General features: G+C 40.5%; 1 protein-coding gene across 3 annotated transcripts in view; it reads right to left on the bottom strand.

Annotated features, from left to right (window-relative positions):
• Positions 1–10685, bottom strand: part of PEK (pancreatic eIF-2alpha kinase) — a 360137-nt gene extending 349452 nt beyond the window's left edge. For all 3 annotated transcript variants that reach the window (XM_068227627.1, XM_068227629.1, XM_068227628.1), the window contains exons 1-2: positions 10345–10685; positions 10071–10197 (exon numbers count right to left, since the gene is read on the bottom strand). In XM_068227627.1, the coding sequence (XP_068083728.1) occupies positions 10071–10197; positions 10345–10499 (282 nt within the window). In that variant the 5' untranslated portion in view covers positions 10500–10685. The remainder of the gene's footprint in view (positions 1–10070; positions 10198–10344) is intronic.
• Positions 10686–12220: the final 1535 nt, after the last annotated feature.

Here is a 12220-nt window from a genome sequence, read left to right on the forward strand (position 1 = left end):
TTTCTTCCGAGGAATTTAGTGGCGATGTGGAGTATAGTGAGTTTGCGATATGTGACGATATAACGGTGAAATCAATGAGACTGTGTTTGTGCACTACGTGTTCGGGCTGTGACGAGCTTATGCACACTACGGGGCCAGCTTCTTCAACTGCCGTGAGTGATCCGCCTGCAGGTATGCAATGGAACGTGGAAACTTCCCTCACCCTCTCACAGGCAGGAGACTGATTAACTCTGTATCGTAAGTTTTAATTTCCTTCCTTACCAACGGCTAATCTGTCTTGTTTTCTTACGGTCGCAACATCGACCCACAATTCATTGAAATTACACTGTCATGCACGCCGTTCCCCGTTAAGTTTCTTACTAACACTGTTACTCCTGTCTGGTGTTGTGCAAATTAACCCTGGGCCTACAATGAATGGGTTCTCTGTGTACTGTCAAAATATCAGGTCCATAAAAAATAAGATTACAGGCTGTGAACTTCATGTTCAAGAATTAGCTGCTTTCGACGTTATCGTCTTAAGTGAAACCTGGTTGACGGATTTTGCGTTAGACTCGAAATCCCACTCTCTAAAGAGTTTTTCTTATTCAGGGCCGACCGTAGAACTGGATCCCGGGGAGGGGGTGTTTTAATCGCTGTCACATCTAAATGGCATGCGACCCTACACTCCGACCTGATGAATAACTGTGAAGCTGTTTGGGTTGAAGTTATATTTAATAACATAAAATATCTACTTGCATGTTTCTATAGACCACCTCGTTCTTATCTCAACTATTCTGTAGCTTTTCTTTCCTCTGTGCTTAAAGCCATTCATTCCAAAGATAACACTCATACTAGGAGACTTTAATCTGTCTGTCTCCTGGATTTCCCCTTCATTAGGTCAGCCTTCTAATAGCCATGACAAATGGTATATGGACCACTACATTACTGGACTGAACTTCAAACAGCATGTCCTGGAAAACACCTGCAGAAATAGTCTTCTTGACTACCTGTTTTCTTATAACGACCCCTCATCTGTTTCTGCGGGACGAAATATTTTTAACTCCAACCACAAGTCCGTTGGAGCAACTTTCACTCTCACCCCTCCCCGTGCTCCAAGATGTCATCAACCTGTCCTAAGGAGCTCTGTGCCTGTGTGGCATAAAGTTGACTGGCAGACTGTGAATCGTACTGTCCCTTTTACCATAGCATTTGTTGCATGTGGGTGAAGTTCAAGATGCAGTGGACTTATTTATGCTTCGCTACGGGATTCTCAGAAAGACTGACTTGGTGGTTTTCCTAACTGAATTCAACATAGGTCATTACAAAAACGTCAGTAGGAATGTAGCGATTGAAAGCAATGTTATGATATAAAATACTCGATCAAATGAAAAACCGCACACTTTCTCACTTTCAACGAACAGTACTACGGTGCCGATCTAAGAGTCCAAAGTTCCAGAGCTGGAATAACCAGGTCGCAGACTGCCGTGAACACTCCTCTGTCATTATTCCGTTAAATATGCACACTTCCCATTCCAATCAGCGGCTCAGAGTAGGGATTGTATAGCTCGAATACTATGATGAACCAGTGTGTTACGTACCAGATATATCAAAAAATGTATGAACCAGAGGAATGGCATGCTAAAGAAGAAAGTTATCTTACACCCCAGCTACTTCCCACCAATATACAGGCAGGCTATTACAGTCGGTACAACCAAGCGAGTTGGCCGAGTGGTTAGCGGCGCTCAGCTGTGAGATTGCATCCGGGAGATAGTGGATTCGAACCCCACTGCCGGCAACCGAGAAGATGGTATTCAGGAGATGTTGGGTTCGAGCCCCACTGTCGGCAGCCCTGACGATGGTTCTCCGTGGTTTCCCATTTTCACACCAGACAAATGCCGGGACTGTACCTTAATTAAAGCCATGGCCGCTTCCTTCCACTTCCTAGACCTTTCCTATCCCATCGTCGCATAAGACATATCTGTGTCGGTGCGACGTTAAGCAAAAAAAATGGTATTCCGTGGTTTCCCATTTTCACACCAGTCACACCAGGTTGTACCTTAAAGCCAAGGCCACTTCCTTCACACCACTATTCATTTCCTATCCCATTGACGCCATAAGACCTACCTGTGTCGGTGCGACGTCAAGCAAATTTTAAAAAACCTCGGTACGCTGCAGTAATCCTATCTATCGGGGATGAGAGGAAAGAGAAGACAAAAAGCACATCACAACAAACAGTGGTCAAGGTAGTGTTATTGTTGATAAAGTTTATGAGCTTTCTATAATGCAGGCCTTCACATTAGTTTTCTTTTGACTCTGTGATATTAGGGTGTCTTACAAAATTATTTATATCGTAGACTGTAGTTCCTTATTCTCAGACTTTACATACCGATATCCACTAAATTCTGTTTACCCATTTTCTCGCGACTCGGCGCTGATATGGACTTAGTAACAAAAATCCAAATTCATGAATATCTCCGATTATATGCGGTACGGTAACAATGTATAAGACATAAGTGATCGGAAATTTAATAACTTCTTACATAACTACTACTAAATTACGGCATAACTAAAGTTAGGTTAGTTATGTAGTATTTATCGATACGACCACTAATAACATAAATAACTTATTTGAGAATTACATTTCAGAACATCCCCTAAACTACCATTCCACTCAGCGTGAATAAAATAATTTGTAGCCTAGATTGCAGTGGTTCATCACCCGTCATTACATACCGATTTTCATTAAATTCTCTTCAGCCGTTTTATCGTGCTGCGTGTACATACATACATACAGACAGACAGAAATTATGGAAAAGTAAAAAATGCATTTCGTTGTCACTGTGGACATAACCGACACAGAAATACCATTCTTTTCAAATTCTGAGTAATGTACAGACAAAACTCTCATTTTATATATATAGATTTATCGATACGACCACTAATAACATAAATAACTTATTTGAGAATTACATTTCAGGCCTTCCCCTAAACTACCATTTTATTCAGCGTGAATAAAATAATTTATAGCCGAGCTTGTAGTGGTTCATCACCCGACATTACATACCGATTTTCATTACATTCTCTTCAGCCGTTTCCTATTGATGCGTGTACAATCATACAGACAGACAGAGAGAAAGTACGGAAAAGTAAAAAATGCATTTCTTTGTTACTGTGGACATGACAGATACAGAAATACCATTCATTTCAAATTCTGAACAATGTACAGGCAAAACACTTATTTTATATATAGATTACATTTCAGGCCTTCCCCTAAACTACCATTTCACTCAGTGCGAATAACATTATTGATAGCCTAGATTATAGCGACCTATTCCCCGACTTTGAATACCAATTTTCGTGAAGATACGACCACTAATAAAATAAATAGCCTATTTGACAATTAAATTTTAGGCCTTCCCCTAAACTACCATTTTTCTCAGCGTGTATAGCCTATATTGTAGCGACTTATTTTCCATCTTTGTCTATCAATTTTCATTAAGATACGACCACTAATAACATAAATATTTGAGAATTAAATTTCAGGCCTTCCCCTAAACTACCATTTCACTCAGCGTGATTAAAATTTATAGCCTAGCGGTTCATCACCCGATTTTCATAAAATCCTCTTCAGCCGTTTTCTCGTGATGCGTGTACATACATACATACATACATACAGACAGAAATTACGGAAAAGTAAAAAATGCATTTTCTTGTTACTGTGGACATGACCGATACAGAAATACCATTCTTTTCAAATTCTGAGCAATGTACAGACAAAACTCTTATTTTATATATATATAGATTGGACACTTGCTGTGATTCCTACTTGTTCGATGTCCAGAAAATTCCCCCCATAGAAGAAGAGCAATACCAAAAGCACCGAACTAAAAAAAATCAGTAGCCTGAAGACAATGGAAGAATGTGCCCTCCGAGAGAAATTATAAAATATTCTCTGACCTTTGCAAACACCACAAGTATTTATTAAGGCAGGATTACTCAGAATATATTAACCGAGCCTGCCTTGAAGTAAGACACAACAGTAAAAGGTTCTGGTCACTTATAAATAACAGAAGAGACAACAATCGAATACTGGAAGTAGTAACCTGGGAACATTCTATAGCCAGTGGAGCAGATAGACCTGAATTATTCAATGAATATTTTACCTCTAATTTTGATAAACCTGTGCAGTACGCTGATTTTCCTAAAATCAAACCTGTTACTTCCCATAGCCTCAGTAATATTTCTACCACTGAATCTGAAGTGTACTCCCTACTTTTATTTTTGTCAGAAAATAAACCCACTGGTCCTGATGGTCTCGGTCCTATCTTCCTTAAGAATACAGCAGTAACTCTTCCGTACCCTATCAGCATGATATTCAATCGGTGCTTCTCAGTCGGCTACTTTCTGAGCTCCTGGAAACTTGCTTATACCACACCCGTTCTTAAAGGTGGACAGAGGTTGGATATCACAAATTTTTTTTTTTTTTTTTTTTTTTTTTTTTTTTTTTTTTTTTTTTGCTAGGGGCTTTACGTCGCACCGACACAGATAGGTCTTATGGCGACGATGGGATAGGAAACGCCTAGGAGTTGGAAGGAAGCGGCCGTGGCCTTAATTAAGGTACAGCCCCAGCATTTGCCTGGTGTGAAAATGGGAAACCACGGAAAACCATCTTCAGGGCTGCCGATAGTGGGATTCGAACCTACTATCACCCGGATGCAAGTTCAAATATCACAAATTATAGCCCGGTCTCTATATTACCTGCTTTATCAATCATTTGTGAAAGGATCATCCACCAGCATTTGCTCGCGTTTACAATTCCATATATATCCCCTCAGCAGCATGGTTTCCTTCCTGGAAGCTCCTGCATAACTAGCTTGGCTATCCTCCTCCATCATGCCATGTCTGCCATCCACGCGGGCTCTCATCTTGATATATGCTATATCGACATCGCAAAGGCCTTTGATACCGTGGATTACACGCTTCTTGCACAAAAACTTTCTGAATGGTTTAACATGCATGGGAGACTCCCAGCTCTAATTAATAGCTTTCTGAGCGAAAGACTTCAGCGTGTGGTCCTTGATGGATGCAGTTCTTCTACCACCATCACATTCTCTGGTGTCTCGCAGGGCATTGTCCTAGGTTCACTTCCTTTTGCCCTGTTTATTGATACTGTTTCCCACCATTCATGTGAAATCCTCTGCAGATGATTGCAAAATCTTCAAGCAGATCGATTCTCCCACAGATACAATCCAATTGCAAAATGCACTTGATTCACTGTCAGGTTAGTGTACTACATGGCGTCTTAAACCTCATCCCTCCAAGTGTTCCACCATTTTGTTTACACTTCGTAAATCCCCTGTTCAACAAGAATATCGCCTACTGAACCAACCGACTGCACTTTTTGACAATCAAAAAGACTTAGGAGTGCATTTTGACAGTAAATTGTTGTTTGTCTCGCATATGTCTCGCATATAAACAGTGTTACCTCACGTGCTATGTCACTTCCTGATTTACTCTACAGGTTTTCTGATATCACAGATGTAAATGCCCTCAGAGCATTCTACGTTTCCTGTATCTTACCTATTGTTGAATACGTCTCTCCAGTTTGGTCCATTTCTGCTTCTTCAAATCTCAGCCACCTTGACCATGTATAATCTTTTTTCTGTGCTATTGTCAGTGCCAGGGTGCCTGCATGTCGCAACTTAAGCACTATCCAAGTGCTTGGGAAACTGAAACACAAGACTCTTTCTACTCGGAGGAAATAAGCCGACCTAAAGCTGCTATACAAAGCAGCTAATGGTCTATTTAGGTCTCCAGATTTAGTTTCCTTATTCCCCATCCACGTCCCATCCCGTAGTACCAGAATGAAGACCCTATTCCATATTCCTTACTCCCGGCTTTCTCTCACCCAAAGGTCCCTTTCTGTACGTATTCCAGCAATGTTTAATACATTATCTCTCAACGAGAACCTAGACATCATCGTAACGTTTCCTTCCTTCTGTCATGATATTTCTCATATAACTTAAATTTCCTTCTTGTTCTTTCCTGTTCTGCTCCTGTATTTAATGTAAATTTATTTTTCTTTGTTAATGTTGTTGTTTATGTAAATATGTATTATATATGATTGGTCAGTTTTTATTGTGTATATTTGTGTCCTTTGTAAATATTTATATATCTTTCATTTTAGATTCATATCTATTGTACATAGCTCGGATCTTTGTAATTTGGCGTTATGCTGTTGCTGATCCTGATTAAATAAATAAATAAATCTTAGAAGATTGCACTGTTGATGACATCAGAGAATGTCCCTTCTCAGTGTAGATAACCCTGACAAAGATTGACAATATCTTCTTCACACACAGAAGAATACTTATTTGATTTTCAGTGAAAATATGCTAGGCCTAAGTATATTTTGGAACTCTCTTAAACACTCTGGTTTCATCAATTCTTTTACATTTTAGTTAAAGAACTTCTCGTTTTAGTCTGAAGATTTCTTTCATTTTGCAGATCTTTCTTTTTTTTTTTTTTTCCTCCTCTAACTTTAAAACTTCTTGCCATAAATATTAATTCTCCTGACAACGTCACGTTTTCTTCTGTTATAGCTTGATCATAATCACACTCTTCTTGGTTTATAAACATGTTTTCTAAAAGATCACAGTTATTTCTTGCTCTCTTTTAGTCGAGTACAAGTAAAAGCACAGCAGTCTATTTCAGTTTTCTTACGAATTCACAGTCTTTCACAGTACAATATTCTGAGTATATGAATGAAATTCTAGGATTCCACTCCACGTCTCTTCTGGAACATTGCACCCATTTTTGTCTACTTAAAACGTCCTTTGGGAAAATGTGACATTTTGTGTGTCCACTTTTGGGATTTTGCTTTGTCTTAATGAGCCTGTTTGTGCATAAAGCCACAGTACATCTCATTCCTGCCATGGCAGAATACTGCTAAATAAATGAATCTTACAATATTATTACATATTTCACAACATGCATGCTTTGTGTACTAAGAATAGTCCACTTAACAGTTAACGAAGACTTAATGCCTACAGCATATGACACTTATATATCACCTAATAAAACAACTAGTAAACTACACTGAAACAGAGTGGCTTCAACCGCAAAACAGGACTGTCAATATTATTGTACAAGTCTCAGCCAGATTTCAGGCTCTCACCAGGTCATTAGCTGAAGGTCACATAGACCAAAACATGTACTAATATACGTATATCATTTTAAGTACTGAATGCTGGAAAACAGTTGCAGCAGCGGCTGCAACTCTTATCCAAGTAAACATATACTTCAGCAGTTTACATTTTCACACTCATTATGCTTTGTGAATGTGTTTCATATGACCTAGTAGCCCAATCTTGGCATGAAATATGCATCCACACAGATCACATGGAATGGTTGACGGAGGGCGGGGCTGAGCTTGAGGGAGCTTCCATGTTTGTCGCTTATCCTATTCTCATTCTCCTCATTCCTTTTTAAACACCGCAACTGATGTAGGAACCGTGTGGTGCCAAAGTGTATGATTCTCGGCAAGCATATCCAAGGATTGAGTGTTCCTTTGAGCTCTTTTCATAGTATGCTTTAGCTGATCCTTGAAACGCCTCAAAGGGGATCCATGAGGTCTTGCACCAGAGCAGAGTTCACCATACAGGAGTTGACGAGGAAGCCTAGTTTCACTCATGCAACGGATGTACCCTATCCATCTGAGACAGTGGCCAATTATGGTAGCCTTCAATTGCAAAGCAAGACTGTCGATATTATTGCATAAGTCAACAACAATGAAGCATGGTAGCAGTCTCAGGTCTAGTGACACTCAAGTGAACATTATGCATTATTAAGAATAGGTAGGTACATGTATAGGCACATGGTTATCATACAATATAAAATAGTTCTTTCCAGTTTCCTAAAATTTTTCATTAGCTCCTCTTAGCATACATTATACAAAGATGAACTTTTACCCCTCAAATAATACACACATTGCCTGAAGGAAAGGACCAAGAAATCCTCTTTGGCAAAAATTCAGAACTTACATTTTCCAGCGCATGCATCTAGGCACAATTGCACTGTCATTTGTTTCTCTCTCTCCCGCTCGCGTCTCACGAAGGGCTTGATCATGCAGCGAACAGAGCTGCCAACTGTTCATATAAAGAACTAGTCCTAATGCAGCAGCACTACTTTTGAATTTACAAATCTCGTGACAGAGCCATTGTCTCGTGACAAAGCCAATAGTCTGGATTGGTTAGGCCATTGGTCTGGATCAAGCAAAGAGGCCCCAGGTTAGACGCCGCGAAGCGGCCCTAGGCCTCTAGTATCCCGTGTGACACCTCCATTGGTCTGGATCAAGCAAAGGGGGTCTGGGGGCATAAGCCCCCAGTTTAGAAGCCGCGAAGCGGCCCTAGGCCTCTAGTATCCCGCGTGACATCTCCATTGGTCTGGACAGTTGTGTATTTCTTGTGCACCGGTTGGTAACGGAATTCATTTTACTTCATTGCTGGGAGTGATGTCATATCACATTGTGTCTCACCCAATGGAAATGCTGGAGCGTAGTTAGGCAATGGTCTATGGCGCGTGATAAAGTCTATTAGGTTATAAAAGCAAAATTACTTCTGGGGGATGGCAGGTGGGTTCTTAACTGTCGCAGTGAACACATCTCTCCTCTACAAGGTATTCCACTTAAGATTTCCAACATATTACATCCTTATCATGCTATAAAAGTAATGTAAGTTTTACTGAATTTCTGCAATCATCTTCACTTTGGAACATTTTCCAGTATTTGGCCAGATGTTGTTGATTCTGGAGCAAAGGACAAGACTATAGAGTCCGCCCCGCAATGTTAGTAACACGAGGCACCACTATGTGGTGCACGCGAAGTTTAATACTTAGGTTTCAACTAGCAGCACTGAAGAAATTAGTTGGTGCCAACTGTTGGTTGTTGGTTTGATATGGCTGTCTTTTCCTTTTTCTTGCCATGCGGACAGTATGCGCCGCAGCGATAGAAAAGAGCCTCTCGAAGGGAGTGTGGCCCCAAAGGGGACACTGTTCTCATGACAGAGATTGGCCTGGATGTGCAAAGATAGGTTACAACTACTAAATTACTTTTTTCCTTGCCGTGAGGACATTATGCACCGCGACCATAGATAAAGCCTCTCGAAGGGAGTGTGGCTCCAAAGGGGCCACTGCTCCCATGGCAGAGATTGGCCTGGATGTGCAAAAATACATTACAGCTATTAAATGACCCTTCATTTTCTTGCCGTGAGCCCCGAGATTAAAGGAGAAATTGAGAAAGTGTAAGGTTATCGTCCGACACCATGACACTTTTAAACTTCACGGCCCTCTTTAGCACATTTTGTTCTGCAGTAGTTTGTAACGAAACCTGTCTCTTCATTGGTAGGAATGACGCCTTAATCTTTGGTATCTCGGCTAATGCCCAAGATCCTAGGCAGAAGCAATTGGTAACGGCGCCTAGACCATTACTTTACTTTAGGTTATAAAAGTAAATATACTTCTAAGGGCAGGCGAGTTGGTCCCTGGCAAGCGCAATGAACAAATCTCTCCTCCAGAATCATTTCTAGGTAAGAATAGCAGCAATGAAACTAACATATTACGTTACAATCCTTGCGGGCCAGATTCTGTATTTCTACTGCTATGACCACATGCACTTTCTGATGCCAATTTTCATGGGAAGGAAAGCTCTCCAGACCAACAAACCTTACAATACTTGGTAATTGGAAGAGAACAAGAATTTAGTACATTAGATCGCGCAAAAGTGTTGACAGAGGAGCTTGAACAAGTGAAAGCAATGCCAGACTCACCTGAAGCTTTGTTGTCACCATACATTTCTTATAATTCTGTGTGTATGAGGGGAGAGGGTGTCCAGTAACAATTTGCTAGCATAAAAAAATAGTAAATTTTACTTAGATATCTATGAAAGTTATTTTCCAGTGTATCTATTACTCACTCAGACCATACAATAATGAGAAGCGACTCCAAAAATGTTCACAATCCTGAACTCGAGCTCCCTTAATATCTTTACACATAGGCTACTTCATTTTATCATAAAAATTAGATGAATACTGTACCTCAAGTCTATGAATACTTGATGACAACAAAGGACCGGGTCCTGTATTGATACTCCAAGCCACAGTACCTCCATCCTTAGCATTTAATGCTGACAAACGACCATCCAAAGTACTGACAAATACGTACCTGAAAATTCCATCAGATTACTTTTCATTTTATGTAGTGTTCGTGATTAAACTAAGCTATATTAGCACATTTGTTCAAAACACAAAAACATGACCTACAATAAGTAATTAACGTCGAAGAAATCTCCCAATACGTTGCCACACTTACTTTTCATGATCATATTTTGAACTCGAACTGTCAGGATTGCAGTAGGGTAATCCATTCAATTCGCCATCTTCACTGGCACCACACACAACAAATATTATTAATGTAAAAACAAACAGAAGTAGTCTAGTTATGCTGTAGTAAAGGCGTATTTCCATCCTGCTGATGGAATATAATCATATGATACAACAAATATATCTTGGCAACCACTGCACACGTACATATCCGATTAAAATCCTTCATACCACAACAAGTGTCACATTTGTTTTCATCCTTTATTATCAGCACGTACGTCTTACAGGTGGATATCAATGCGGTAATACAGAATGACGTGTTCGAACTTGTACACGGCTTCCTTACCAGTGCCGCCAACCACTTAAATAACTCCACACACTCGAAAAAACGGGACAGTTCATACCAGACCCATCTACAGTCAAAACCAGAAGGTACGCTTGGCAACGCTGTATCTATCTGTCAAGCGGAGGCCGAGAGAAAAGGGGGCGTGTCCGATTTTGAATGACTTCACCCATAATCACTACATTTAGACCGACACGATGATTGTGATAAATGCACACTCTTCGTAAAATGGTACTAAGAAACACACACACCAGTAATTGCGTTCACTGATGTTAGAAATACACGTTTTACATGAATAAAAACAAAACACTTTAAGAACAGTACGGTACTCACAAGCTCGATTATTGTGAAGCGTCGACAGTTTCCTCCGCTTAGTGCGTTTTTCCTCACTGCTGACATGACTCGTATTCTCCATCTGCTTTCAGCACTTATTTAACACGACATTGGAAAATTTAGACAATAAACAATCTAGCCCACAATTATTGTCACGCCCACAATGACAGCGTTCAAACCAGAACTGTTGATTGTCATCTCTTCCTAAAGCAGCTCAGGATAGAGAGAACAGAAATAATTCTTTATAATTTTCACAATCCAGATGGTCTTCGTATACCACTGTTCTGCAGACACACACAATACAATGTGATGGCACACTGGCGTAGCCAAGGGTGGGGGGGCAGTGGGGCCGCCCCCCCCCCCCAAAATTTCCTGAAACTAGAGCGATGATCACCCGTTGTTTTACGTACGGTACGAACAACTTAAAAACGTACGCCGAAATGTTAAGTTAACGTAGCGACAAGAATCTACTAGCAGGGCTGAATAGGGCCATACATGTCTCCATATTTGTACTGCTTGAATGAAAGGAAGACACTTAGGATTGTGATGCGCGGGGATATTTACCTGTAGAGGCCTCAGTATTGAGAATGTAACCGTGTGTTGACAAATGTCAAGACATGGAGAAAGGGGCATTTAGGAAGGGATTACTCAGTAGGGGACCAGAACGTGACCACCGAGATAACATCATGTCAGCTTTTGCATATCGGTTCCAGGAAACAACAATGTCCTAGGGATCCTCGGGTTGTACCGTGGTTGAGAGATGTGCTGTGTTTAAGTTGCAGCGCTGGGAAGACTGTGACAGGATTGTGAGCTGCACGTTAGTTCCTCTTGTTGTGCCATATAAGTAACTTTTTTTGAAGAGGGACCGTTCTGTCACTGAGAAGCCAACACCATGTGCATCCTCGGTAAGTTATGAAAAAGTTTTTTTTTTTTTTTTTTTTTTACTTTTAAAATAGCAAGACAATCGCGGAGTCGTGCCTAAGTTCGATAGGTAAGCCTATATATTTTATCAGATGCCCGGGGACTGATTGGAATCTTAAATGGCACCATCAAAAGTGCGGGTAACTATTTTGTAATTGGCGGGCGTGATAACTCAGTTCCAATGGTTCTATCTTCTCATCAGGACGGCCCAGGCTTGAATCGCAGTCGATACATGAAACATTTTTAAAATGGGAAGTCACGTTCTATT

The sequence above is a fragment of the Anabrus simplex genome, chromosome 5 (assembly GCF_040414725.1).
Source record: "Anabrus simplex isolate iqAnaSimp1 chromosome 5, ASM4041472v1, whole genome shotgun sequence".
NCBI classification, from domain to species: domain Eukaryota; kingdom Metazoa; phylum Arthropoda; class Insecta; order Orthoptera; family Tettigoniidae; genus Anabrus; species Anabrus simplex.